General features: G+C 51.8%; 2 protein-coding genes and 1 pseudogene across 29 annotated transcripts in view; all 3 read left to right on the forward strand.

The window, feature by feature from the left end:
• The first annotated feature begins 6,676 nt into the window (after positions 1 to 6,676).
• Positions 6,677 to 12,612, forward strand: LOC141748028 (flavin-containing monooxygenase 1-like; annotated as a pseudogene).
• Positions 12,613 to 13,583: 971 nt separating this feature from the next.
• On the forward strand, positions 13,584 to 20,349 carry LOC141747423 (dimethylaniline monooxygenase [N-oxide-forming] 4-like). Of its 6 annotated transcripts, none has more exons than XM_074597625.1 (10): positions 13,625 to 13,852; positions 15,048 to 15,217; positions 15,329 to 15,694; positions 16,057 to 16,219; positions 16,315 to 16,514; positions 16,589 to 16,759; positions 17,106 to 17,305; positions 17,485 to 17,837; positions 18,144 to 18,213; positions 19,526 to 20,349. In XM_074597625.1, the coding sequence occupies exons 3-10, from the start codon at positions 15,512 to 15,514 to the stop codon at positions 19,911 to 19,913; spliced, it is 1,728 nt and encodes a 575-aa protein (XP_074453726.1). In that variant the 5' UTR covers positions 13,625 to 13,852; positions 15,048 to 15,217; positions 15,329 to 15,511; the 3' UTR covers positions 19,914 to 20,349. The 6 variants fall into 6 exon arrangements, with proteins under 6 accessions (XP_074453727.1, XP_074453726.1, XP_074453724.1 ...); XM_074597623.1 differs by having other exon boundaries at positions 15,506 to 15,694; positions 16,315 to 16,521; positions 16,614 to 16,759; XM_074597622.1 differs by having other exon boundaries at positions 15,506 to 15,694.
• Positions 20,350 to 20,825: 476 nt separating this feature from the next.
• PRRC2C (proline rich coiled-coil 2C) overlaps positions 20,826 to 26,788 on the forward strand; it is a 76,686-nt gene continuing 70,723 nt past the window's right edge. For 20 of the 23 annotated variants that reach the window (XM_074597645.1, XM_074597653.1, XM_074597651.1 and 17 more), the window contains exon 1: positions 20,898 to 21,047. The gene's annotated coding sequence lies outside the window, so the exon portion shown is untranslated. Of the gene's footprint in view, positions 21,048 to 26,788 lie in introns of all 23 variants that reach the window. The other 3 variants (XM_074597650.1, XM_074597669.1, XM_074597668.1) reach the window with 1 other exon arrangement.

Here is a 26,788-nt window from a genome sequence, read left to right on the forward strand (position 1 = left end):
AGGTCAGTTAGAGCTGCTTTTGGAGGAGAAGATGGCTTGGATGTTCCTCAGGTCCATTCCCATCCTGTCTCCTGGGTTCTGGTGAGGCTATCAGAGATGGAAGATGATTTGCCAGCTGATGTGAACTAATGCAGCTCCACAGTGCTTGTGCTGGCTCTTCAGCAAGGTACTTCTGAGTGGTCTAAAAATGGCACCTTACTTAGTGTTGGGGGTTTTGTCCTTTTAAAAAAACCCCTAATTTCTGGAGTAAAAGCACAAAAGTGCTCCTAGGTAGGGGGCTGGGGTGGTGCAGGAGCATGCCTCTGCCTGAATGAGTAGTGCTGCTCCATCCCTGTGCCGGGGGACAGGAATGTCAGCCATAGGCAACACCTCCGCTAGAGAGGGCAGGAACTGAAAGCATTTAAACTGCCTGGCCTGGAAGTGCCGTCAATATTTACAGAAAGGGGTCAAATGCGCCGACTGAATTTTTGCAAACACTCAAAGGCTGATGCCTGACTACACCTGGTGGTGGTGGGAAGGCGCCTGCTGGTCGGGGTGTGCGTGTCTCAACCATGTGCTTTCCAGGCACTTCTTCCTTATGATTATTTGCTTACGGGTTACCTTAACTGTAATGCCTGCTTGCTCTGATGGTCTCTTCAATAGTTATGTTTTATTACCTGTGAAATAAACGAGAGAGACCCCAAACCCCTGAGGTTTGGCTCAGAAGCAATGAGGAGGGTCTGAAGCTCTTCCTAGTGCCGCGTGTTATTTGGGTATGTCTCCCACGGAGCTTGGACTGTACATGTTTATCCGCTTTGAGTCTTGGTAGGAAGGTATGGTTGGCAAAGGAGGGTGTATTTGTCCATCAGGGTTGTTCTTGGGAAGATTTCTGAGTCATCATCTGGGGAATCTCTTAAATGTACATCTTAAAACCTCCAAAACCCAAGAACTTTAAAACTGCAGCTCTTACGGCTTCTTTAATGCAATAGGAGGCAACAGGTTTAACAAGCAGGTGCTTCTTGACAAATTCTGCAGGTTACACACTTGGAAAACACAGTGACTTATTACTAAATCAGGCTAAACTCTGCCAAGTATGTTCGGACTAAAGCACTTGTGCCTTCTATGCAGACACCTCCTTGCCCAGCAAGCAAATTCCTCTCCCACCGTACCTGCTACAGCCCGTGTCTGTTCCTCCACATCCTCTGGGTCTCCTGAACAGTGATGCCTCCTCTGAGGTTTCAGGAAGAGTTTAAGATATTGAATTACAAAGAAATAAAGTGCCTTGCCAGTGTTTGCTGCTGCTGGCTGCAGTGCTTCAGTGTCCTCTATGTGCTGGAAATAGTAAAGTCAGTAGGAAAATGGCCCCTGATGCTTGGGGTGGCAGTTTTGTCGTTGTTGTTTTAAGCAGGAAATTGTCCTTTTGGCATTGGGGCCAAAGCATAAGCAATTTTTTTCAGAGCCAAAATCCAGGCTCTGGATTTGGCGGCGGGGGGAAAGGGAATTTATTTTCCCACCAGCAGCTGCTTGCAGGGTCTCTTCACCCACGGATGGCCATATCCCGCAGCATTGTGGGAAGCAGTAGGAGGCAACAGCCGCCATCGGGGCAGCCTCACCTCTCTGTGCAGTAAAGAAATGGTGATTAAAGACTTCTCGTCAGTTAAGGGGGGACAGCAATAATACCGGAGAGGGGAAAATTAAGTGTTTCACGGATGAGCCCCGGAGCTTCCTGTCAGCTCCTGAGTGTGTGTGGTGTCCACGGCTGCTTGATGGTGAGCACCCTGCTTTGCTTAGAGACTGGCTTAACAAGAAACTCCGCTTTTTTCTCTTCTTCCTGTCCCCCTTCACCCTGACACACGCCAAAAGCTGCTGACACAAGCCTAGAAAACAGCAAAGCGGGCTGTGCTAAGACTTGTCTGTACATTGATTTGCCCCTCCTTGGCTTAAAGTGTTATTTAAAACAGAGATGATAAAACTGGTGCTGGAGTTTTGCAGAGAAGGTGACTTTCCCAGCTGATTAAGGCTAAATGGATACATCAAGTTTCTCCTTCCTTCTATTTTAAGGATAAAAGGCCCGTTGCAGAGCCCGGGCTTGTGTCACAGTGCCAGGGAACTTTGCTCCTCAAGGGGAGAAGGGACTCACCGGCGGGCAGGTGCATGAGCATCCCCATTCCCAGTGCTCCTCCTGAGCCACCACCAGTTATTTTCTGCTCCTGGCCCTCCCCATGGTCCCTCATGACCGATATATCCCCAGTATCTAAGGAGGCTTGTGACCCAGCATGTGAGGATGTGGATAAACCCAGCCGCTCGGTGTCCTGGGCTGGGCAGAGGGAAGGTGGTAAAATAGTTCCCCAAATTTTGTGCCCTCCCCATCCCTCAGAGAAAGCCCATTTTCCCCAGCAGTTTGTGTGTGTGATGGCGGGGTCCCCCCTTTCCTTCCTGACAGGGTGGCAGCAGATCCTGCTGACTCAGAAAGGGGGACGGGGACCTCTGTGGCTGTGTCTGCTCCTGTCTTCACAAGGACAAAAATTTTGGGGGCACTTAGCCAAGGCTACCAGTGGATGCTCTGCTTGAACACCAGGCCATGAAGGTGTTTTTTTTTTTAGCCTTGAGAATGTAATAAACACTCGTGATGTGCTTGTTCCTCTCTGCTCTGCACAGACTGTCCCTGGAGAGATGGGTCCCGGGTGTCCCTGCCGGCAGGGGATGGCAGAGCACAGGGACCAGGATGCCCTCTCCTGTCATGCCAGCAGCAGAGGTGAGTAAAGCAACCAGAATTTCCCTGTGTGTTTCCAAGGGCTTTTCAGCGCCCTGGGCATGGGTGTGCATGTGCATAATTACTGTAATTACCTCCCTGCTATCGTACTGTCCATCTCCACTAAGACTTTGTTCTGCATACCTGACCCAGACCATCCCAGGGGTACTTGTGGAGCGGTACACTGCAGACCTGGAACACCTCTCTCATGAAGAAGGGCCCGAGGGATTTGGGTCTTCTCAGTCTGGAAAAGAGACAACTGAGGGGGGATCTTATCAACACTTACAAACACTGAAAGGGTGGGTGTCAGGAGGATGGGGCCAGGCTCTTCTCAGTGGTGCCCAGGGACAGGACAAGGGGTAACGGGCACAAACTTGATCATAGGAAGTTCCATCTCAACATGAGGAGGAACTTCTTTCCTTTGAGGGTGGCAGAGCCCTGGCACAGGCTGCCCAGAGAGGTGGTGGAGTCTCCGTCTCTGGAGACATTCCAACCCCGCCTGGACGCGTTCCTGTGCCACCTGCTCTGGGTGACCCTGCTCTGGCAGGGGCTTGGACTGGATGATCTCCAGAGGTCCCTTCCAACCCTGTGGCAGATCACAGGAGTGTGAGTTTTAATCCCAGGGTGCTGGGGCTTTTGAGGTGTTTCTAACCTAGACTCATGTGGTACCACTCGCTACATCTTCTCCTGCACCTCCAGACCAGATTCCTCATCAGGGATAGTCAGAGCCGCCACTGCTATAAGCAGCTGCAGCAAAGGCATCTGGCTCCATTTCTGTGCCAGTAGCTCATCTGCGCCAAAATACAACTTATTCTTTTAGAAAGCTTCCCTGAACTGCCCTCCCAAAAAGCACTAACACACTGGGAAGCTGCCACAGTGTCCCTCTAACTGCAAGTCACTTGGATGCCTGCTGGGAAACGCGGAAAAGCAGGAGCAGATAAAGAACAAAATATTTGTCTTCATGGATTTCCTATGTTTTTTAGCTGACTGCTGGCAAGCGTCTTTGCAGGTGCAAAGCTTTGTGCCTCTGGTGGGAGGGAGGGCTGTGAGATGCAGCCCGTGCAAACCCCAACAGCGTCAAAGATGCGTGAGGCTTGTTGCCCATTCACCTCGGCAACTGCATCCCACTAGGCCTGGGAGAGGAAAATCTGAATTTTGATCTGAAATTTGATTTCGCAGACCCCAGCACCCCTGCGAGCGTGTCGTTCTCGGCTGCCGCTTGCAGAGCTGTACTGGAGTGCGGCTGGCACAGCCGGTCCCAGACCTCGATGGGGACAAACCCAGGAACCGGGCATTGGGGCAGAAGCAGTGGGAAATCCTGAGGCAGGGGAAGCCCAAAAAGGCTGATGTCCCCTCGTGGGTGCTGCAGATGGGTGACAGCCCAAGCTGCCATGCTCCTGACAGTGCCCCAGCACTGGGGTGGTGAGTCCTGTCCCTCCACGAACCGAATATATTTCGTTCAAGTGCCTGGATCCTCCACAAAGCTCAGCAGGCTTTTCCTATGGCTGCCTACCTTCCTCGTTACCAATGCGCGTCCTATTTCCACTTCTAGTTTCAAGTCCCAGCTACCAGCCCATCTCGCGCCTCTGGAGCTTTGAACACAGGCTCTGAGCAGGTGTCTCTGTCAGGTGGAGCTGTTTTATTTACCACCCTCTGGTCTGCAGACCTCGGATGGGTTTTGCTCCCCCTCCCTTGGTTATTCAAACAGCTTAAAGAGCTGAGAGCAAATTTGGGATCGCTTACCCCGGGGAGATACCTGGATGGGTGCTACGCCCTGCATTGATATTTCAGCTAGCGTTTCCACTTTCTTCATGTTTAGGGCCTTGCTGTGCTGGTGTTTGTGGCCATTTCACGCTCTCCCAGTTTGCGCGGGGAGCCTCCCGCCCGCCACCAGTGCGGGTGGCTGCACGTGTGGCCGATGGCATGACAGCCTCCCAGCCTCCGTGACCAGTGACCGCAAAACCAGCTCTGGTTTTTTTTTTTGGTTTTGTTTTTTTTGGGAAGGTGCCCTGGGGCCAAAGTCCTGCTGAAACCCTGCTGCCTGTCGGTCGCTTTGGCTCCCTTTTGGTAGGCAGCCAAGAAGCAAGTGAAAACATCCCACAGCTGAAGCCACCCTCCTACCCACCCACACACAGAGCCCTCTTTGCAGGGGACACGTCTGGACCGCTCTGGTCTTATCCCATCCCACTCCATCTCTCCTTTAGGGGACCATCACCTGGACCGTCCAGCTTGCTCTGCATGGCAGCCAGTGACTCCAGCCTCTCCTCCCATTGCAAACTTGGGTTGTGCAACCGCCCTGGGAGTGGTGTGGCCGTGCTGGGTTTTTGGGGGGTGGTGGGTAGGGGGGTCTGGGAAGCTGTGCATCCTCCCCTGCCTCTGCCAAAGCGCTGAGTCTCGCCTATAAATCCAGAGCAGGAGGGACTCTCCCCACAGCGATGGCGAGACGGAGCACGGGCGGCCGAGGCTGGGAGGTCCATGTCTCTGGAGGGGGCTACGAAGCCTTTCCATCCCTCCCCTGCCCATGGCTTGAGAATACTTGCAGGGACAATGTGGAAGCTGTGGCAGAAGCAGGCACGGGGTAGCTGAGGCAGTGTCTCCTGGATGTTATTTCTGGCTTCTCTGAAAAAGGTAGGGAATTAAATAGCATCCATAGGTGGGAGGTATTTGTGATATAAGTTAACTCCCACCATGCAAAAAAAACCAAACCAAACCAAAACAAAAACCACTCACCCAAAACAGTGAAACAATGAGCAGCTTATGCTGGCACTTTCTTCCTTTAAAAAGGAAAAAGTCCAATTTTCATTCCAGCCTTGGAAAGCAGGGTATTCATTAGGTGCTGCCTTCCTACTGAAAATTGAAATTGTTCAGGGGGAATTTGGTGTTTTATAGAAAAAACTGTGCCCAACCCGATTTTTCTACTGAAGACTCCTTTTTGGTTTGTTTTTTTTTTTTTCCTGGTGAATACACCATCCCCTGCATCTGGTGGAAGCTGAAAGCGCTTCTTGGGATAGAGGGGCTGGTGCCACCCAGCCGTGGTGCCGTCCCGCTACGCCGGGTGAATAACTCAGCTGGGCAGGGTGGTCCCCACCGGCGCTGGGGTGAAACCAGGGTGGCAACAGCCCCCCGGGGCATCTGTGTCATGGCCCCTGCTCCAGCAATGTCCAGCCCAAGCGATGGCATGTAGCCACCATCCCTTATTTCACCACCCAGCAGTATCTAGAAGGGTTCGGGTCTTCATAGAGCTGGATATTTACCCGGGGGCTGCTGCATTTTGAGCCCTGGGGCCGAGCCGTTTGCAGCCCTGCAAGTCTGTCTGTCCAGGCTAGATCTCCCCAGCAGGGCGGCTTTGGCAAACAGACGCAAAAGCATCCCTAAAGCTGAGGTGTGCTATACCTGCAGCCGCTCCATCGGCGTCGGTGGCCATGTCATCTTCCCCAGGGACAGGGGACGGGACCCAGTCAGCAAGGCAGAGGCTGAATAGTCCCAGTGAGTGTCTTGCTTTCCTTTCAAAGAAAGCCAGGGGCAGATCTCCAAAGGCAAAATACAACTATTTGCAAGACTGATAAGGAGGGATAGTTTAAACACATCTTGTAAATAAAAACTGTCAGCGATGTGTGGCTTAACTCCCTGCTTTCAAAGCGAGTTTCCAGGGCAACTGCAGGGTTTTTGAAAGCAGCCTGGCGAGCACGCTGTGAAAGTGGATGGATTTAATTTAATTAAAAAAAAAAATAGAGAAAATTAATATTTACAGTAATTTAATCTAACTTGCAAATTAAGAGCCCAGAATGCTGGTAAAGGGAATGCAAGGTTTGGGGGTGGCATACAGACAAATCCCCTATAGAGGATGTGCCGGCAGCTGCTCCCTGAGACTGTGGTGACTGTCCGTGGGGTTTCTCCCAGGTTAAGCCCCGTTCGCAGCCCAGGTCCCCGGCGGAGACGGCAGGGATGAGAGTGGTGGTGGTGGGTGCGGGCGTCAGTGGGCTGACCACCACCAAGTGCTGCCTGGATGAAGGGCTGAAGCCCACCTGCTTCAAGCAGAGCCGGGACATCGGGGGTGCTCCGGCACTACACGGTGAGCTGGCGGTGCCCGTCTCCCCTTCCCGTGGGAGCTGCAGCTTTGCAGGATGGGGAGTGGGTCAAACTGGTGGGTTGGGGAAGGGACGCAAGAACTTGCTGGATGCTGAGCTCTCCCAGATGCGCTCCCTGAGACCAGGGGAAGGGGAGTGGCGGGGGACAGTCCCCACCCTGGGGTGCAGGGCTGATGTACACTGTGATGCCAGGAGCACATGGAGGCTGGCAGGCCAAGCCTCTACCCCTCAGTCATCAGCAACACCCCAAAGGAGATGTCGGTGTTCTCTGACTTCCCCTACCCTGAGGATTTCCCGGTGTTCCTGCCCAACGCCCGGCTCCTGGACTACCTCCGGCACTATGTCGAGCACTTCGGCCTCTGGGACCACACCAGGTTTGGGGTGAGTGATGGGCACCCTGGCACTGCCCTGCTTCCTGTGCGTGCCGGGCACCGCCGGTCACTCCGCTTGGCTCCCATGTTTCAGACCACTGTTGTCAGCATCCGAAAACGCCCCGGCTTTGCCACCATGGGCCAGTGGGATGTGGTTACAGAGGCAGATGGGAAGCAGACATCGCACGTCTTCGATGCCGTTAGGGTTTGCAGCGGCAATTTCTCCGAGCCGTCCCTCCCCCTGCACCGTTTTCCTGGTACGGTACGAGGCTGCCTGCAGTTACCTGCTTCCAGGGGCTGGGGGGAGAAGAAGGATTAGTGGCTCCTCAGGGAAAATGCTTCCTTCCTTTTTTTGCTTCTGATTTTCAAACCTCCTGGTGTGAACAGCAATAGCTCCTCCTGCTTCAGCAGCCTTGTTTTTGCGGAGCAAACTTCCCAGGTAGGATGGTTTAACCTCAGAGAAGCTGCCCGCACAGTATGTGGGAGGAGACAAGGTCCTCTCACTGAAGCTCCGTCATCTTTGAGAGGGATGTATTTATCACAGCTGTGATGAGTCTCCCCAGTTCTCAGCATAGAGAGGATTGCCCTGTCATCAGCGTTATCAAGGGCTTCTGAAGCTGCTTGTAGGACAGGAGGTCTGCAGGCTTTTCTGAACCTCCGCATCCCCATCTTGTAGAGGCTGAATCCTCAGACTGTACCAGCGCAGCTCTTGCACGTAACCATCATCCAAGTCCCACCCAGCACATGTGTCCCTGCTCACTGCCATGCAAGCACGTCTGAAACCCCATTTTGGAGAGGAAACACCAAATCTGTGTGCGTGGGATGGAGGGCTGGACCTCCCCAAGTCCCTAGTGGCCACTGATTGCACTTCCTTGCCCTTGATATCTGGATTGTTTCTATGCCAATTCTCCCAAAAAAGCCCCCACAAATGCTCAAGTAATTAAAAGTTTTGTTTCTTTTTTCCCCAAGGCATTGAGAAGTTTCAAGGCCAGTACTTCCACAGCCGGCAGTACAAGCTTCCCAACATGTTTCAGGGGAAGCATGTCCTTGTAGTCAGCATGGGCAACTCGGGAGTGGACATCGCGGTGGAGGCCAGCCATGTAGCCATGAAGGTACCACCACCCAGCCACCCCAGGGGTGCTGAGAGGGTGATGCTGGGGGCAATAGCTCGGTTTGCCATCACCATAGGGAGAGCAAGCTGGGATCATAGAATGATAGACTGTGTTGGGTTGGAAGGGACCTCTAAAGGCCATCTAGTCCAACACCCCTGCAGTGAGCAGGGACATCTTCAACTAGATCGGGTTGCTCAGAGCCTCATCCAGCCTGGCCTTGAATGTCTCCAGGGATGGGGCCTCCACCACCTCTCTGGGCAACCTGGGCCAGTGTCTCACCACCCTCAGTGTAAAGAACTTCTTCCTAATGTCTCATCTAAACTGACCCTACTCGAGTGATCACCCTGCGTGGGGTACAAACAGTGTTTCTGAACCTGTGTTTCTTGGTCAAAAACCTACCCTGAAAGAAAGCTAGTTGTTCTCTTCTCTCCTCTTCCACCTCCATCTCCAGCTGCCAGGAGATCTTAAAGGTGCTGCTGCTGCTTTTTCATTGTGTAGATGTCTGCACCGCGTGCCTCTGGGGTTACTGTATAAAGGCAAAGCATCAAATTCATCGCCCAACTCGTTGATTCCCTGCTCTCTCCCAGGTGACAGTTTGCACTGGCCGAGGCCCCTGAGTGCTCAGCCGCGTGTTTGACCACGGTTACCCATGGGACATGGTTTTCAACACTCGCCTTATAAGTTTGATCAGAAACAGCCTCCCTGGACCCCTTTCACGGGGGTTAATTAACTACAGGGTGAACCAGTGGTTCAAGCATGAAAACTATGGCCTCCAACCAGAGAAGAGGTACTCCTTGGTGGCTCCCATCCCGTGCGGTGTCACAGGGCTTGTGCTGCGGGCAGGGGGGAGATCTCCAGCAACCAACACCAATCAATGCAGCAAACAGCACCCAGAATGGGGTCATCTCCAGCGGGGAGTTTGTAGCCCGGTGGGAGAAGATAACCTGTAGCCCCCTCAGGTGGTGCGAGATGGAGCATGCTGGAAAAGCCTGGAAAGGATCAGAGGATTTTTCCTCATGAGGCTTCCTGGGAAAAGAGGAGGGGGGGAGGCTTAAAGCATGGATCAGCTCTGAAAAGAGATGGTTTAAAGAGTAATTGAGCAAATGGAGGAAGAAGGCAGGAGATGCCCACCAGTCGCACAGGCTGTGGGACAGCGATATGTCAGTGTTGGGAGAGGGAGGAGGTAGGGCTGTTTGGAGCAAATGACACCAGCAGGTCATGGGGCTGGAGATCTTGGGGAGGAGGAGCAGGGGCACCAGCTGGGCTTGTTCGTGGTCTCCAACGCTCAGAGCCCCTCGACTCTCCACAGCTGCTTGGTGCGTGAGCCTGTGCTGAACAATGACCTTCCAAGCTACATCCTGACAGGGAGGATCACCATAAAGCCAGGCGTGAAGGAGTTCAAGGACAACTCTGTTGTCTTCCACAATTGCCCTGAGGAGGAATCCATCGATATCATCGTCTTCTGCACGGGCTACAACATCTCCTTCCTGTTCCTAGAAGAAGCAGTTGTCAAAGTGGAAAACAAGCACACGTCCCTCTACAAATACATGTTCCCAACCCACCTGCAGAGGCCCACCCTGGCCGTCCTTGGGCTGATCAAGCCATTCGGAGCCATCATGCCTGTGACGGAGATGCAAGCACGCCGGGTGACCCGTGTCTTCAAAGGTAGGAGAGCTACCGTGAGCTCTCCCATGTACCAAAACAGTTCAAACTGGGCATGTCTTGTCCTCTCCATGCCCCAAGAGGGATTTCAGTCCTTGGGGACCCCGAAGCTCACTTCAAAGTGGACAAGTGAGCATTTCTAGGGCTCCGACTTCCCAAGTTATTTCACTTCAGCTGAGCTACAGCAACATGAGTGCGTGATTGGTCCAAACTATGTGCAAGTTCATGACATCTACCTTAAATCACTTTTTTTTTCCCCGTTAAGCTGATGCTTTTAAGCTAACGCTTTGTACCCCACCTGCTGCAAGCTGAGACTTACTGTGACTCAGCTGATGTGTGCTCGTGCACCTGAGCCTCCAAACCACCATCTTGAACTAGTTTATTCAAGACACTATTTTCTCTCTCAAATATTTTAGAAGTCAGAGAGCAGAGATGGATATGTAAACCTGGATGCGCAGATAAAAGTCGTCTTTAAAATACGGTGGTGGATCCAACCTGGCAGAATTCACTGGTCTTTAGGGGACAGGGTGGTTTGTCCACCATGACTACCAGAGTACAAGAGTCCTGTTGCCCCACAAGATAAATTATCTGTAACTATTGGGGTGAGGAAAGAAATCTACTTGTGTTTTTTGTTGTTGGTTTGGGTTTGTTTTTGTTTTTTTTTAAATAGAAACTGGGCTGGTGTGGAGTGCTGCATCAAGGCTCTTCCACAGAGGTGGGGGAACTCCCGGGTTTCCCTTTGGGATGATCCTCTCTGGGGCTTGCACAGCCCATCTCACCCCTCATCATCTGCCTGTGCCCTGACAGCACAAATTTGTAAGAGCAGGAAAAAGTGCAGGTGAATTTGTACCGCAGCGGAGGGCTGGTCTCTGGCGGAATTGCCGCCACCAAGCTAAATCCAAGCAATGAGGTTTTCCTGCCCTCCTGGAGAAGGGCTTCCCACGTTTTGCTTCACTGAATGAGTTCTCAAGTGTCTCCCCCCCAGGAGTTAAACTCCACAGGATGCTGCCTTCTCTCTTCTAGGCTTGTGCCGGTTGCCTCCTCAGTCTGTCACGGAGAAGGAAGTCAATGAGAAGAAGAAAAACCAAGTGCGATGGTAAGCCATTCCCCAGAGCCCCAAAGTTTTTTTTCAGTGGATTGAAAAGCCCCTGGAATTCGGGGCAGGGGGGCAGCAACACACGGGCTGACAATCTGTGGCTGCTCTCTGCATGTACAGCGGAGGCAGCGGGGTCGGGGGGGATGCCCAGATCCAGCCACCCCTTTATTTGCTTGCTCTGAGCCAACGTCACCTTTGATTTGATGCTGATGTTTTGCCTGTTGATGACAGGAACAAATTAATTCAGGGTAGTTGAGACTAAAGCTTGCTTGGGAGCTGGGGAAGCGTGACAGAGTCCCCAGGGACTTGAGAGATAAAATGGCAGAGAAATTAATGGTAATAAATGCAAAGTAATTCAGCAGGGTTGGGGGCGGGGTGGGGGGAGAAAACCCAAGGTGTACATACAAATTGTCTCACCTCTCAGCACAGGGATCCGAATCACTGTGAATCAGTGTCTCAGCACATCGGCGCATAGTTCATGGGCAGGCAAAGGGTCGAATCAGGGGCTAAGAATTATTAGGAAACGAATGAGATAAATCAAGGAAACTGGGCGATATATTAATCCCTGGTCCCCCTAGATGGCTATAGCAGAAAAGGTATAAAAGAGGGAAATGCAGAATTGCGCAGAAAAATTGCGGTGCAATACAAAGCTGAACAGCCATGGCTTTTTTCAGCCCACTGAAGATGGGACATGAAGCCATGAATTCTGCAGACAAAGCGAACTGGGCGCAATTTTCCAATTCGCCAGGCATTTTTGCAATATTTGGTGGAAATGAATGTGAGGGGAAACTAGAGGTTGCTGCCTTTCTCACGCTGCACATGACTTCTGCAGAGAGCAAAGGGAAAAATAGTTTTTTTTAAAAAAAAACACCAGTGGTTTGACAAAGTCTTTTAGAAAAGGCCCACTAAGGTGGAGGGGGCAGGGGGGGAAGATGCAAGTTGTGGGTGATGAAGTGAAAGACCGACGGATGCAGGTGAGAGATGTGTACCAGAGCCAGCACTGCTTTACACGTGCCATGTCACAGGCAGGATTTGGGCCAAGACAGACCCAGGTTCCCACTGCATGTACGCCCAGTCCTCTCCTAAGAGGAACCCAGTTGCATTTGGATGCAGTCACAGTGCAGATGCAGAGCATCTGACCTCCAGTTCGCCTCATCCCTGTTGACACCAGTCCTCCACCCACCTCTTTTTCTTCTTCAATTCGTTAAGGTTCCGTCTGTCCTTTGATGAAGTCCTCAAAACTGGTTGCCTGGTCTGCATGGACAAGCTCGCCTCCTTCATGGCGCCAAGCGCAGCCTGTTGGGGCTGCTCTGCAGAGACGCCCGGCCGGCCCTCAGCATTTTCTTTGGCCCCTGCACTCCCTACGAGTTACTGACTGGGGGGTCCTGGGGGCTGGGAGGGGGCACGCCAGGCCATCCTCACCCAGTGGGACTGGACCCTGACGCCCACGAGAATGCGAGTCCCTGACGGCTTCTCCAGCCCCTGCCCTTCTCTCCTGACTGTGATGGGGTTCCTCCTGCTCCTGGCTGCTTTGGTTTTTGGTTTCCAGTAGATTTTGAAGCCTGTTTAGGGTTTTTTTTCCTTGTCCTTATCTCAGGTCACACAGTTCCACAGGGTGCCGCGGGACAGCTGAAAGGGATTTCAGCAGATTGCAATGAATTTAAAACTTTAACCAGCAGCACAAACCTCTCTCTGCTCCAGCTCGCCCCCCGAGCACAGCTTTGCAGACCTGGTTAGCCGGGGATGGCAGCCTCCCCCCATCATTTATTGCTCCTCTGCTGCTCCCCTGCCATGAGCAGAGGAGGGCTGCGGGGCCTGGCCGTGCCCAAACCATGCTGGCCAGGAGCCACCAGGGGCCAGACCAGCAAAAAATGTCTTTGGGCATCACAGCCAGAAAGGAGCACGGGGCACCAGTCCTCTCCTGAATCAGCTGGGAACTGAGGTCTTCAGTCCAGGAAGGGGTTATCTGGGCTGAGTACGCAGGTCGGGCTCTCCCTTCTTCTGACCTTAAGCCCTAAGAGGCAAAAATCCCACTTTGGGTTGAATTGGTGCATCTCTCCAGGGAAGGGACCCTGGCTGCGGTTGTTTGTCACCACTGAGACCGGGGCTGGTGCCGCCTGGGGCTGCGTAATCCTGGCCCTGCTTCCCTGCGCTCCCCACCATCAGGTGATCCCGGGGCTTTGCTTTGTGTGTGGATGGACTTTCCATCAATAAATTTTTCCTTGGCCGTGGTGGGAGCGTGCTGCAGGCTGCTGCCTCGTCGTCTCCGTGTGCGGTCCTGTGCCCGGGCTGGGGCTGTGCCAGCAGGCGCCGTGGGCATCCCACAAGCCCAGGGCTGCTGAGGGCTTCCATTGACCACCAAAAATTAGGCTTCCCCATGCACCGTGTCCCCTCTCCGTGCCGTCTGCTGGCATGCAGGCAAAGGGAGCGTGTTTTACTGATTTCCCAGGGATGCCAAGTGAGCGCCCACCCAGAGCAGGCAGCGCACGGGGGGACGGATCAGGACAACTCTAAGCTGGGTCCGGGGCAGTGGCGAGCTGCAGCGTGGGAAACCCCCTCGGGATTTCAGTCCGGATTTCCACCCAGCACCGCCGCGGGGAGGTGGAGAACTTTCTGCCAGGGCATTTAAACAAAGCAGAGCAGGGGAGCACGGGTGTAAAGGTCGGTGGTGCAAGAGCTGCGGCGAGCAGCCCGGACTTCAGCCTTTCCTTAAAATCTGCTGCAAGAGAAACTCGAAGCAAAGTTCGGCCGAAGCCTGAGCAGCGAAGGCACAGCGCTTGCCCCGGGCCAAGGTTTGCTCCTCTCTTCTCTCCAGCTGGGTTTTGGCAGACTTTAAAAGTGAGCAGCCGGCTTTCGGGGGTTTTGGCATTTGCCCCCAGCTTCGCCTCGCTGCTGGCAGGGGGAGAGGGGGTATCACGGGGACCCTCCGGAGTGAAGCCATCTGTAGGCAACGCTGGAAAAAAGCAGGGTGACTTTAGCACCCCGGGCACGTTGCTTACCCTTTCCCAAAGCCAAGGGAGGCTCCGGAAACCGGGGGGCGGGTGAGTGTCGGTATGTCCTGTCCTGTTCCTGCAGATCCAGGAGCGGCTCAGGCTGGGCTTTTAGACGCAGAGGGGGGGGTTTTGCTCCTCCCTCATTTTTCCCTGGCTTTCTGCAGTTTCCTCCCATTCCTGTTTATGTTAACATATTTTTTGGACACAAAAATGGGTAGAAAAAAAAGTTATAAATGACTCTTTCTTCAGACTCTGCAGTAGGAGTGTTTGTTATCTAATCAAAGTTCACATGGGTTCATTTTTTCCTTTTTTTTTTTTTTTTTTTCTGGCTTTCCAGTGAAGCTCGGTGCAGCTCAGTTTACACACCCTGAGCCTTCAAGTTCCTCTCATTTATACCCTGCGTTTCCTGGGTTTCTTACCTTTTGTATATTCTGTAATCCCAGCTGCACTTTCACGGTGCTGTCTAACTTCTGAATCGCTGTGCCGTGCCCCTGCTCAGTCAGGCATCCCTTTTTTTTTTTAAAAAAAAACAAAAAAAACCCTTTTTGTTTTCGAGAGAATGCCCTTTAACGGGAAATTAAAAAGGAAAGTGTGAAAATGAGCCAGCTTAGCTGAAATTGTTTCTTGAAAAGGTTTCAGGGGGCTCACTTTGTGCAGGCAGAAGCAGATAGAGCTGCGAGCCCCTTCCCCTTCTTTGCACACCCTGGTTTGGGCCAGGAAAGGGAAAAAATAGAAGCAGCAGCGCAGCGAGGTTTAAGAGTGCCTCCTTTTGCCATGCCTGCAGGAGGGGAATCACTGGGCATTCCATGTGGGATTAACACAGCGGGAAGGGTAATGAGCAGTGTCCATCCATAACGCTCCAGTCAGGATGGCTTTCTGCAAGGACAGTTTTCCTACGTGGACACCTGCAGCCAGAGAAGAGCAGGGGTGTTCTGCTGGGGATGGGAAAAAGGGATTGGTGTTTCTGCTAATTCCTGGGCTGTTTTATTTCCAGTTGCTCACACGCCGGCCCGTTGCCTGCTGTGGGACAGCATGGTGCGGCGCGTGGCTGTTATCGGGGCTGGGGTCGGCGGGTTGGTGTCCATCAAGTGCTGCCTGGACGAGGGGCTGGAGCCCACCTGCTTTGAGAGGAGCGAGGACATCGGGGGGATCTGGCGCTACACGGTCAGTGGGAGGATTGTCCCTGGGTTTGCCCCCTCCCTTGGATGCCCTTTGCCTGCAGCACAGAGGAAAGGGTGGCCATGCCCTCAAGGACCATCCCTGTCCCGGGCACAGGGCTCCCCCTGACTCCAAGGTAAAGGAGGAGATGGAGGGAACAGAAGCCATGGTCAGCAGGTGCTAGTCCTGGTTTATTCCTTGTACCCGAATGCAAAGAGGAAAAATACTCAAATACTCTGGGGGGAGAAAGTCCTTCCCTGCGCACCTGCAAACAGCACTGCTGGCTTCACACAGGACTCCATGGACAGTGGGAGGGTCAGTGTCTACCGCTCGGTCATCACCAACACCTCCAAGGAGATGTCCTGCTTCAGCGACTTCCCCTGCCCAGAGGATTTTCCCAATTACCTACCACATGGCCTCCTCCTGGAGTACTTTCGGATGTACGCCCGGCACTTCAACCTCCTGCGGCACATACGCTTCAAGGTGAGCGGGGACCCCAAACACTGTGGGGAGGAGAGCCATCAGTGGCTGCAGATACCAGGGCGTCACCCAGGTGGGATGGGACAATACCAGGTGCGATCCCGCAAGGACAAGTGCCTTTCGCATCCTGAGTGCAGCCTTTTTGGCTCCATGTTTTTAATTAGGCTGCTTAAAGATGGGCTGCCTGGTGCATCCCCCCCCCAATGCCATCACCAGGGGAAAGGTGCAGGGTGGGATTTAACAGCTTCAGAGGTGACATGCAGCTCCCCAGGGACCCAGCCTGCCCCCAGCAGCCCTTGGCAGGCAGGTCCTCTCCAAAACGTGGTGCAGTCCCCAGCTGCTGTTTTGTTGGGCTTTGTTGCAAGACGACAGCTCTCAGCGTGAGGAGGCGCCCAGATTTCGCCACCTCGGGCCAGTGGGAGGTGGTCACCGAGACCGACGGCGTCCGAGAGTCGCACGTCTTCGATGCCGTCATGGTTTGCACCGGCCATTACCAGGAGCCCTACTTACCATTGGCTTCTTTCCCAGGTAAGCCCTGCCTCAGCAGCGGGGTGGGCTGGGGCTGCTGGGTTTCACACAGCACCCATGGGTCCCTCAGCTGCATTTTCCTCTGCTCCACAAAGCCCTCCCACTGGGACAGGTGGGACCCTCTCCCTATGGGAATGATGAAGGGCATTCCTGCGAATGGGAAAAATACCTCATAAAGATGCAGCCGGGCTCTTGCATGAGAATTTGCAAAGCAGGACCGAGCCGAGGAGGTGCAGGAAGGTGGCATCACCCAGGGAGCCAAGACCTCCAACGGGCTTCTCAGCTGCAAGCAGAGGTGGGAGGTGGGGAGTCGGGGGCTGCAGGGGGTCTGGGCACGAGGCTGGGGTAAGAAATTGGAGCTGGCAGTAGGAGATGCTCCTTGCTCTCTACCTAGGCATTGACACTCGCTTCAAAGGCCAGTACCTCCACAGCCGGGAATACAAAGACGTGGAGGCTTTCCGGGGAAAGCGGGTCCTCGTGGTTGGCATTGGCAACACCGGTGGCGACCTCTCCGTGGAGCTGAGCCATGTGGCTGCAAAGGTACAGATCCATGGCTGTGCCGAGCCCAGCCAGGGACCAGGAGAGCCAGTGGCTCGGGGTATGCGCAGGCAGCTTTGCCCGCCGGGTTTCTCAATTAATAGCACTTCAAATTGAGGGCAACTGAAGAAGCTCTGCAAGTCCTGGAGAGTTTGGGTCACTTGAGGAGTGGCCATCAGCAGCTGTGGGAACTTTGCAGAAGCTACCATGAGCTGTTTGGTTCATCCTGATGCCATCTCCTTCCCTCGGGATAACTCCCTGAGCTCCCAAGTGCAGGAGATGGGATTTGGCATTCCGGGCAAAAAAGGCAAAGAGATGGCAGGAAGCTGAGACCTGCCTTCTCCCCCAGGTGTTCCTCAGCACCAGGAGCAGCACATGGGTGTTCAGCCGGGTCTCGGACCACGGCTTTCCCTTCGATATGGTCAGCACCACCCGCTTCAACCACTTTCTCGACTGGCTTCTCCCGTCAGCCCTCACAAGGAGGATCAGATTTCGGAAGTTCAATTCATGGTTTAACCATGAAAACTATGGCTTGGCTTCCACCAAAAGGTGTTTTTTCTGACTATTTTGTTGGTCGATCGGGGGGGTTTAATGGCATGAAATGCTTGCTTTTTAATTTCAGGGGTTATTTGTGGAATAGAAAAGCATTGGAGGGGAACTCCGGCCATGGAAGATGTTTTGGGTTTCTCCCGGATGCTAACATTGCTGTCCTCTTTTTCACCTGCAAGCTCATACTTTAAGGTAATTATCAATGAAGAGCTGCCGTTTTGTCTCCTCTCTGGGACCATTGTGTTGAAGCCAAATGTGAAGGAGTTCACCGAAAACTCTGCTGTTTTTGAAGACGGGACAATTGAAGAAAACATCGACGTGGTGCTCTTCGCCACGGGCTACATCTTCTCGTTTCCCTTCCTTGAAGAGTCGGTTCGCAGCCTCTTCGATGATAACCGCTCCCTCTATAAAAGCGTCTTCCCTCCCCAGCTGGAAAAGCCAACGCTGGCCATCATTGGCTTAGTCCAACTCACCGGCTCTCTGATGGTGGGAACAGAAATGCAGGCTCGCTGGGTGACGGGGATCTTTGCAGGTGGGAGACGTGGTGCAGGGATGGGGGGATCTGCTGGGGTGGGAGGTTTCGAGCAGCCTGACTTGCTGTCCACAGAACCCAGGGCATATTTCAGCTCCTGCCACCGTGCCCATGGTGGCCACTGGCATTAGTTAGCACTGTAGCCTCTGCTCCCCAGCTGCATCCTCATATCCCTGCTGCTCCATGCACACTGCTGTAAACATCAAGCACAAACACTCTTGGTAAAGGGGCTGGCAGCATGGGAAGAGGGTGAACTTTTCAGCTTGAGGTGCTGCTGGAGGTCTCTGGTTTCTCTGTTCTTCTCAGGATGGAACAAGCTCCCTCCCACCAGCAGGATGATGGCTGATGTTTTGAAGAAGAAGCCGCCGGTCAAAAGGTGTGTGATGCTCCTGTGCTGGGGGTGTGATGGGTGCCGTGTGCCAGGATAACCCCAGGGAAAGGGGGACCCTATGGCGGTCGTGGGAGGGACCCACCTAGGACAGCCAATTCTTCTTGGATGCATTTACTCCTTTGCCACCCATAGCAAGGTGGGGAAATGCTGTTGTGGCTCCTTTATCGATGACGGACCAAGACACCAAGGGCAGAAGGCTCTGGAGGCAGTTTATGGCAAAATCCAGGACCTGCAGGTCCCCTCGACCAGGCTTTCAAGCCATGTCCTTATTCCCAGCATGTCAAGGTGGAGGTTTGGTTTCCTCCAGACTAAGGGTGCCATCTCGTGGCTTCTGCCTCCCAAATCCAGGCAGCGAGGAGCGCTGGGGTCAGGGCCAAGCCCCATCTAGAAACTCCACTGGAGCCAGGCGATGCAGGTGGGGGACCGTTTGGTGGCAGTTTTTGACAGGTCAAGTCAAGGCTGTAATTTGTCTTTTGGGTATGTGGGAGCTAACTTCCTGCCTTGTCGGCACTGGGATTTTACAGGAGGTGGAGACGTGTCCTCAAGGCTGTGGGACAGGTGATGGTGGATGTACTGCCTTGGGATGAAGGAGGGGACCTATGGCCAGGTGGGGTGTAAGCTGGGTTAGGTCTGCCAGCAAGGCGGAGCTGGCTTATAGGACACTGGTGAAAATGTGGGACAAAACAGAGCCATGGGGATTGTCACCAGGAACCCCGGCGATTGTAGACATGATGCTGTTACACAGAAATATAGGAGTCTGAGGTGAAACGGAGCTAAACTCGAGGCTGTCCTGAATTTGCAGAAGCAGATTCAGCACAAGTCCTCCCTCCTGCGAGGAAGATGAGGCCTCAAGTGGAAAAATCCTAGAGGTCCCTCCCAGCATGGGAAGCTTTCTGCATCTCCCAGTTTTTCCCAGTCCCCTTGGCAGTCTTATCTGTGAATGTCCACCCCTCTCCTTCTCAAAATCGGCCAAATCCACACCCGTGAACCTCGGGGAAGGACACAGCGTGGGTATTTGTAGCATTACAATGATGGCGGTATAATGCTAGAATAATTTTTGAGGCCACAACTGGGTTGCAGAGACAAAACAAGCTTCTGCCTATTCCCTGTCCCAGGAAACTGCTGGGACCAACCCCACCGAGGGTCTTTCGGTGCCTTTAGGTTTATTTGGGGCTGAGGGAGCTCAGCCATGGAGATTGGGGCTCAACCAACGTCTGCGCCCAGAACTTCTGCTTTACGTGGAGCTGGGAACCAAGATGGGATGATGCTATTTCGTCTCTTTTACATCCCATTGCAGGAATCCATCCGAGAGGGAGAACTTGAAGATTAGTTTCATCAGCTACATCGACGAAATTGCTTTGTGCGCTGGCATAAAGCCCAATGTGCTGAGGCTGCTCCTGACGGACCCCCGGCTGGCCCTGGCCATCTTCTTTGGCCCCTGTACCCCCTACCAGTACCGGCTGGTGGGACGGGGGAAGTGGAGCGGGGCCAGAGACGCCATCCTGACTCAGTGGCAGCGGACGCTGAAGCCCTTGAGAACTCGGGTTGTGGATGACTCCTCCAGCGGCTCCTCCGGCTGGCGTTGGATGTGCCTCCTGGCCCTGCCAGTGGCTCTCACAGCAGGTTTCCTCCTTTCTAAATACCCCCAGCCAGGCTGGAGCCTCCGGGCAGGTCCCTGTCTGTAGGAGAAACCTGGTGAGACCCGGTCCTGGGTGAGCTGGGGATGGTGCTGAGTGCCCTCAGTGGGGCTGGAGCTGGCCCAGCGCTGGCAGGAGCCCGGAGCCTGGTGCTGTCTGGTGTCTGGCCTCGTCCTGCCAATGCTTCGCACCCACCAAGGGCCGTACAGAGCTTTTCCCCCAAACCTACCGCAATCTGTGTCCGTGTTGCGCTAGCACCAGGCTGGATCTCCAGAGGGCTTTTGGGAAGAGCCATTTTGGGATGGGCTGGTGTGACACAACCAGTCGCCCCCCCCAACCCAGGTGGGGGTATTACATTCATCAAGACCCGCAACAGCTCAAGATTTTTTTTCAGAAACACTAACTGTCGAGGTCTTTGTCTTTATCTGGCAACTTTGGGGACACGAGGGAGGGAGCCGCAAAATAAACCTCACGGATTTGGGCTTCTCTGATAGGTTTATTAACGGTTTATTAACGGGGGAGGGGTCAAGTGCACCCAGCGCCCTGAGCCGTGGCGGGGGGAGACCCTGTCCTAAGAAATAACATCTGCAGTGACAAATCCAGGTGGGCGAGCGTCCCCCCGGGGGACCCTGAAGCCCAGGGGGAGAAGGCAGCGCCTCCCCACGCACCCGCAGGTACCCCCAACCCGGGGCTTTGGCTGCAAACCCCGCGGGCGGGCGCTGCGGCCGGAGGGAAACCGTGTCCCCCAGCCGTCCGTCCCCCCACCCTCCCCGGCGACAGAGCTCCCGCTCGGCGGCGGGCGCGGGGCGCTGCCGGTCCCCACGCGTGGGGACGGGGACGGAGACGAGGACGGGGGGGCCGCCGCCCGCGTTCCCGCGCCGCCAGGGGGCGCTCCGAGGGCGCCGCGCACCCGCCCGCCCGCGCGACTGCGGCACGGCGTGGCCACGTGAGCGGCGGCGCGGGGGGCGGAGCCGGCGGCGAGGCGGGTGCGTGTGCGCGCGCGCGCGCGGCGCGGTGAGGTCAGACGTCGTTGGCGCCGGCTTGGCCGCCCGCCATCTTGGCCCCTGTGTGGAGAGCGGCTGTGTGAGGCGCGGCGTCGCGGCGCCGGGAGCGGCAGCGGCCTCGCCGAGTCCGGGAGCCTCCGGGGAGGCCGGAGCGCCGGCCCGCCGCCCTGCGCGCCAGGTAAGTGGTGGCGGCGGCGCCGCCGCCTCCCGCAGTTTTCCCCCGCCGGCCTGCGGAGCGGACCGGCGCCGGGAGGAGCGGGTGAGCGGCCTGCGCCGCATGGCCCCGGGCGGGGGCGGCTTCCGCCCGGCCTAGCGGCGGTGGCCCCGCAGCCGACGGGGATGGGGTGCCCCCGGGGGCCGGCTGCCCGCCGCGGCCGGGCGGAGGGAGGTGGCGCGGCGCTGGGCCCGCGGCGGGCGGGCGGGCCGGGCTGCCCCGCGCCGCTGGGCCGCGCCGCACCGCATCGCCGCCTGGGGCCGGCCGCGCCCCGCGCCGGGCCCAGCGCCGGGCGTCGCCCGGGGGTGGCGGGAGGGTACTGCTGTGGTGGGGGCGGCTGAGGACCGCTTTTGCGGGTGCGTTGCTTTTTTTTGTCCCGCCCTCCCTTCTGCCCTCCATTCTCCACCCCCGCCTTTCTTTTTTAACGGCTCCCGGTCTCTCTCTCTCTCGGGAGATTACTCGAGAAACGCGCCGTCCCCTTCGTGCGTTTGCGCTCACTTTGTGGCTGTGATTCTTCCTCCAGAAACGCGGGGGGAGGGGAGCCTTTTCTTATGGGATGCTGGAGGCACATGCAGGGCACAGCGCTTTGGTTTTCTAACTCTGAAATATTCATCCACAGTTCTTGAGATGTACAGTAAAAGGCTGTTCCTAGGTTATTTGGTGTAGAACTGAGTGAAGAACCGTTCAGGAAGGTGTTATTTCTGCTCCTAAGGGCAAGATTTGTAGGGATGGGGTGAGAATAGTCATGGGTGTTCTTATCGATAGCGCTTAAAGGATTGTGTGAGCATGGTTAGATGACACGGCTAAAATTCAGGCAGCCAGTCTGCAGTGGGCATAATGCAGGGGGCAGGATGGGAGCCATCACCTAGGCATGCAGGGATTGAAAATTTTGGGGCTAAAAATGGCCCAGATAGTTTCTGGTTCAGGCCCCTTTTATGGGGAAGGGGAGCATGCATGAGAGCATGGTGCTGGGCTTTGAATGGAACATTTTGGTTTTTCTTTATTTCCTTTTTGTGTCTCACGTGTGTATTTTGTAAGTTTGTTCCTTTGTGAAAGGTCTTGAACTCTGTATAATTGAGGAGGGACTATTTTTACATGGTGCTCTTTGATTACTGGGGTCAGATAGGTGCATTAGTAGAAATTAGCGTTATTTCCCACAGAAGGAACAGGACTCTAATTTTTAATAGCTTTATTTCTTCTGCAGTGAGGTGTCAGGCCTACTTATTGTCTAGTCTTAAGAGCTCTGCTTAGACAAGAAACTCCTTTTGAAAGGAGGAGGAAACAGGACATGATCTCATTTGTCCATCATTGAGAAACAAAAGGATTACCGTTTAATACTCACTGCTAGGAGCTGAATGGCTGTAAATTTCCTTTGAATTACATAGTCTAGAGAATTTTTTTTCAGAGTTACTCTTGGGGTCTTTTAGTGCAACTCTGCTAGAGTCTCCTTGGGTCTAAGGAATCTCAAAGTTTTGGGAATTCTTTGAACTTAGTGAATGTTTAATGAAAAGGCCGTTTGTCCCTCAGAATATTGCGCTTAGTGAGTGAGGAGTATGATCGCTTTCTTGGAGGTGTGTGCTTAAGAGGTGGCTGTTTAAATTGAACTGAGAACTGGTATAGGCCAGTGCTTGTATGCAGAGACTAGGCTTGTGGTCTGTGAGTGTCTCTGTTACTTAGAAGTCTGCCTTAGTGTATATGTGTTTCCTGCATAAATTATATTGCTTTGGACATAATAATTGCTTATGAAATATATATAAATCAATACACAGCCATTTCTTTGAGTTTTGCTAATAGAAATATTCTGTCTCTTTGCAGTTCAGTAGCAATTTATAATTTCTTTACTCATTTAGACTTCATAACAGGAACCCTAGCATTTTGTAGAGCAGTCTGTAAAAATAGTTACATCATTCTACAGCTTTAACTTGGTTGCTGGAATCCTTGTTCAGTGGTACAGGCTTATGGTATGCATTTTCTGTAGGTCCTGTTTCCCCACATCCTGAAGTCTACTAGGGAAAGTGAAATGGGCCACAAAGAGCAAGGAAAAGATTATGCAGTTCAGAAGGGAGCTCTCATGTAGGTTTTGTTCTGTCTGAGTAAATGCTGTGTGTCGATAAGGAGAAAGAATGTAAGTCAAGGCAGTGAGTATGTTGCATGGGGCTAATGTTGGCCAGGTGTCCTAGGTTACTAAAAGTGCAAGCCCTTTATTCCAGAATATTTTCCAGGCTAACAAACGGAAGTGATGTAAAAGTGGGGAGAGCATAGAAAATGTAGTCTAAATATCATATAAGGGTGGCATGGATAAGAGGCTTAGATGTGCAGATAGAAAGAAAAAGGTAGCTTTTGCAGAATGATTAAACCCTTTTGTAGTGTGGTCTTGCTGAGGATAAACCATCGTGTGGCGTATTGGAGATGTGAGCAAAGAAAAAGTATTCCTCCTCTTTCTGTTGAAGGAAGAGTGGAACATCTTCAGAGGCTGTATACAGTAATGGAGGGTTTGAGGGGAAAAAAAGCTCCACCCTGAAAATGCACCACCTTTCCACTAGTTGGGGATGGATGTTGGGCTTGTAATGATGGGACTGCCAGTGGTGTTTTACTGGTAGAACCAGTTGTTCATCTTCTGTAGGAAATTTTTTTCTTCGCTCAACTTCATGCCCTCATTATTTATTTTTTTTTCGGGTCTGGGTTTTATAAAACCCCATAGAAACTTCTCATGGGTGAAAGCAGGTGTAAAAATAAAAGCTGAGATTTGTGTGAGGAGGTGGGAGGAAATAATAATGCATGCATGTTGGTGAAATGAAAACGGAGTGGACAGAAGTCTTAAAAAAATGCATAAAGAGCAGAGGAAGATGAAGTCCTAATAAAAATCAGATGAAGACAGCTTTTATGTCTATGAAGAACAGGCTAACAGAAATAGACTGTTTTTATTACAAATACCTTAGCCATTACATAACATTCTAACTAAATGCTAACGAACTACTCTGTTACAGATTGCAAACACGTATTAAAGGGAGAAGCTGTGTATCATTCACATTGTTTTGTTTTTATGTATTTGACACTGTCTTGGTTAACAGTAAAATTATAGTGCAGAATCAACATTATATATCTTCAATCCGAAGTATAATGATAATAAATTTTAACTTATATGTATTTGAAAATAATGTGTGCTACTCTGTCTCTGGTGTTGTAAGCCCCTGAAAGGAATTACTGCATTTTATATTCAGGTACATCAAATGCAGAAGTAGTGCCTGAAGAACTGTGGCATCACCCAGTGCCTAGTGACTGAGAGAAGAGGTATCTATTAAATACCTCTTTAAATCACTGTACAACTGACTCCTGTGTGAAATGGTGTTTTTACTCAGTTTTTAGTTATTTGGGATAGAAGATGTAGCTCATCGTGCTCAGAGGTACCAAAACATTTTTCATAGTAAAACCATCAGTGTCTAGGTTGCCTGTTTTTTGCTGCACCGCTTTCTTAAGCTAACACATCAGACTTTGCTTAGAAGAGCAAACCGTTTTCAGGCTGTCCTCATTAAATCATGGAAGCAGCTACTGCTTGTTTTAAAATTAATATTTTGTAAGCATGTGACCTTAGTATTCCTAGATTTTAGTGCTTGTAAATTTTAATTTATACTTTAAAATTATGACTGCAGCCTTAAATTGTATTTGCAGGAGTAAGGGCTTAAATTATTCCTGCCTCAAGAAACCTTATTTGCTAATTTGAATCTTCAGCTAAGGTGGAAGTGCAGAACAACCTCATTTTGTTTGAGAAGCCAATGATTTTCTCCCAATTTAAGACTTCATATACTTTAGGACTTAAATATTTCAAAATAACCATATGTTCCACTGAAGGACCTCGCTGTCTTTAGATGAGTGCATTGATGTTTTTTCATTTTGTAAAAAATAAATTGCCATGTTCACAGGGCTTGTTTTATAATAGTGTTTAGGATAGTTTGTGCTTCCTGTACAGGTGTATCTAGGTGTATATGTAGGTGCACAGCAAAGGTGTTCTAGTGAGGAGGAAGGATAACATTTTCTCTTGCCAATGTGTGTAAGTAGTCTGTAGGAAAGATGCATTCTAGTATGAAAAATTGGTCTTTGGCTTGCGGTGTAGCTACTTGGTTAATTTGCTGGAGTCGCTTTGGTTAGGAGATGTTTTTCGTGCCATAGATCAAGCTATCGCTATGGACAGAGCTTTGTAGTATGCACTTAGCTTTGGATAAAGAAAAGTCTCTTGATAAGTATTTTGGTAATATATTGAGCCTTCTTCATTATTTACCTACTGCATCTTGAAGGCAGAGTATCAAGGACACATGGGATTATTTTTCTTCTAAGCAAAATAAACAGAGAACCAAGAGCAACTGAAGATGTTAAACTCCATCTGTAGCCATTTTGCAGCTGCAAGTTAACTTCCATGGAAAATGGGGTCTGTAAATCTGAAAGGCAGATACATAAAGCTGGGTATGCTGGTAAGGCTTTTCTAATTTAGCTGCTAATCTTTTTTTTTTTTTTTAACCAAAATATGAATGAATCCAGTTTAAAGCAGAGGCCTGAGGTTGCCCCCTACTGTAATTAAAGTGTTGTCCAGAACTGTTGTCACTGTGGTTTTCGCAGCTGCATCTCTTACATGCTGAGCATTCTTTCAGTGAAGGAGACTGTCTCTGCCCCAGCAAACTAGTGAGTCAGAGGGGAAAAAGAACATGTAACCAGAGATCCAGAGGATAACAGGCAGCAGGTAGAAGAGACTGTGGGCAGCCGTGAGCTCTCTCCAAGCTGGACCAGATCAAGGAGCAAATTCTACCACCTTTGTATGCACAGGAGTGAAGTTTTTTTATTGATGCTGTCAATGGTGTATTATAAGCTGGTACATTTGGCAACCCTCGCACTCAGTATCACAGTGGTAGTATCTTGATATCCTTAAAAGCAAATATGCCGTAATATGTCTTAATACGGAGGAGAAATTATGATTATTTTTGATGGACACGAATCAGGTTAGGAATATATTAGGAGTTAAAGGTAACACAGAATTTGGGTATTGTGCAAGGTGGGAAGTTTTGAAAGTGGTGACAAGTAGCTTAAGTCATTACATAACTGATTAGAGTTACTGGTTTTGAACAGGTTTTTTATTGTGCTGCGGTTGTACAGAACTCTGTATAAAATTGTTTGTTCTGTAGATTCCTACTGTTGGGGACTGTGCTTCCGTCTTCGGGTTGGACCCTTCAATAACAAAAGTACCTTGAGAAGGTGAACAGAAAAAAGTTGTGAAAAATAGCTAGTGAAGAGGGAATTCATTTTGGCACATGTGTTCTTAATAGGAATGGAAATCCTGAAGGATGGCCCTAGAGTGGTTCTTTTGTGCTTCCGAAATATTCTGAAAGAGCTCATGAAAAGAAGAGCTTGCCTGAACATTATTTCAAAGGAATATCTAACTGATTTCTGAAGTAAAAAACCTTAGGTGTAACTATTTATGTTACTTAAGGACTGATCTATGAATAGGAGCTTTGGAAAAGCAAGTTTGCACAAAAACCTCTACTTATTTGCAGCTGAGGTCAGGAGTACTTTAAAGATGCAGAAAGGTATGATGTGGAGAGAAATCCACTGCCCAAAGTGAATTGTGGTTCCTTGGGAAGAACGCTGAAACTAAGTGTCACTTCCTCTGTCAAGAGATGTTCATTATTACAGTGGCGCTTGGAAACTGTGGTAAAGGA

Source organism: Larus michahellis, chromosome 8 (assembly GCF_964199755.1).
Source record: "Larus michahellis chromosome 8, bLarMic1.1, whole genome shotgun sequence".
Classification (NCBI taxonomy): domain Eukaryota; kingdom Metazoa; phylum Chordata; class Aves; order Charadriiformes; family Laridae; genus Larus; species Larus michahellis.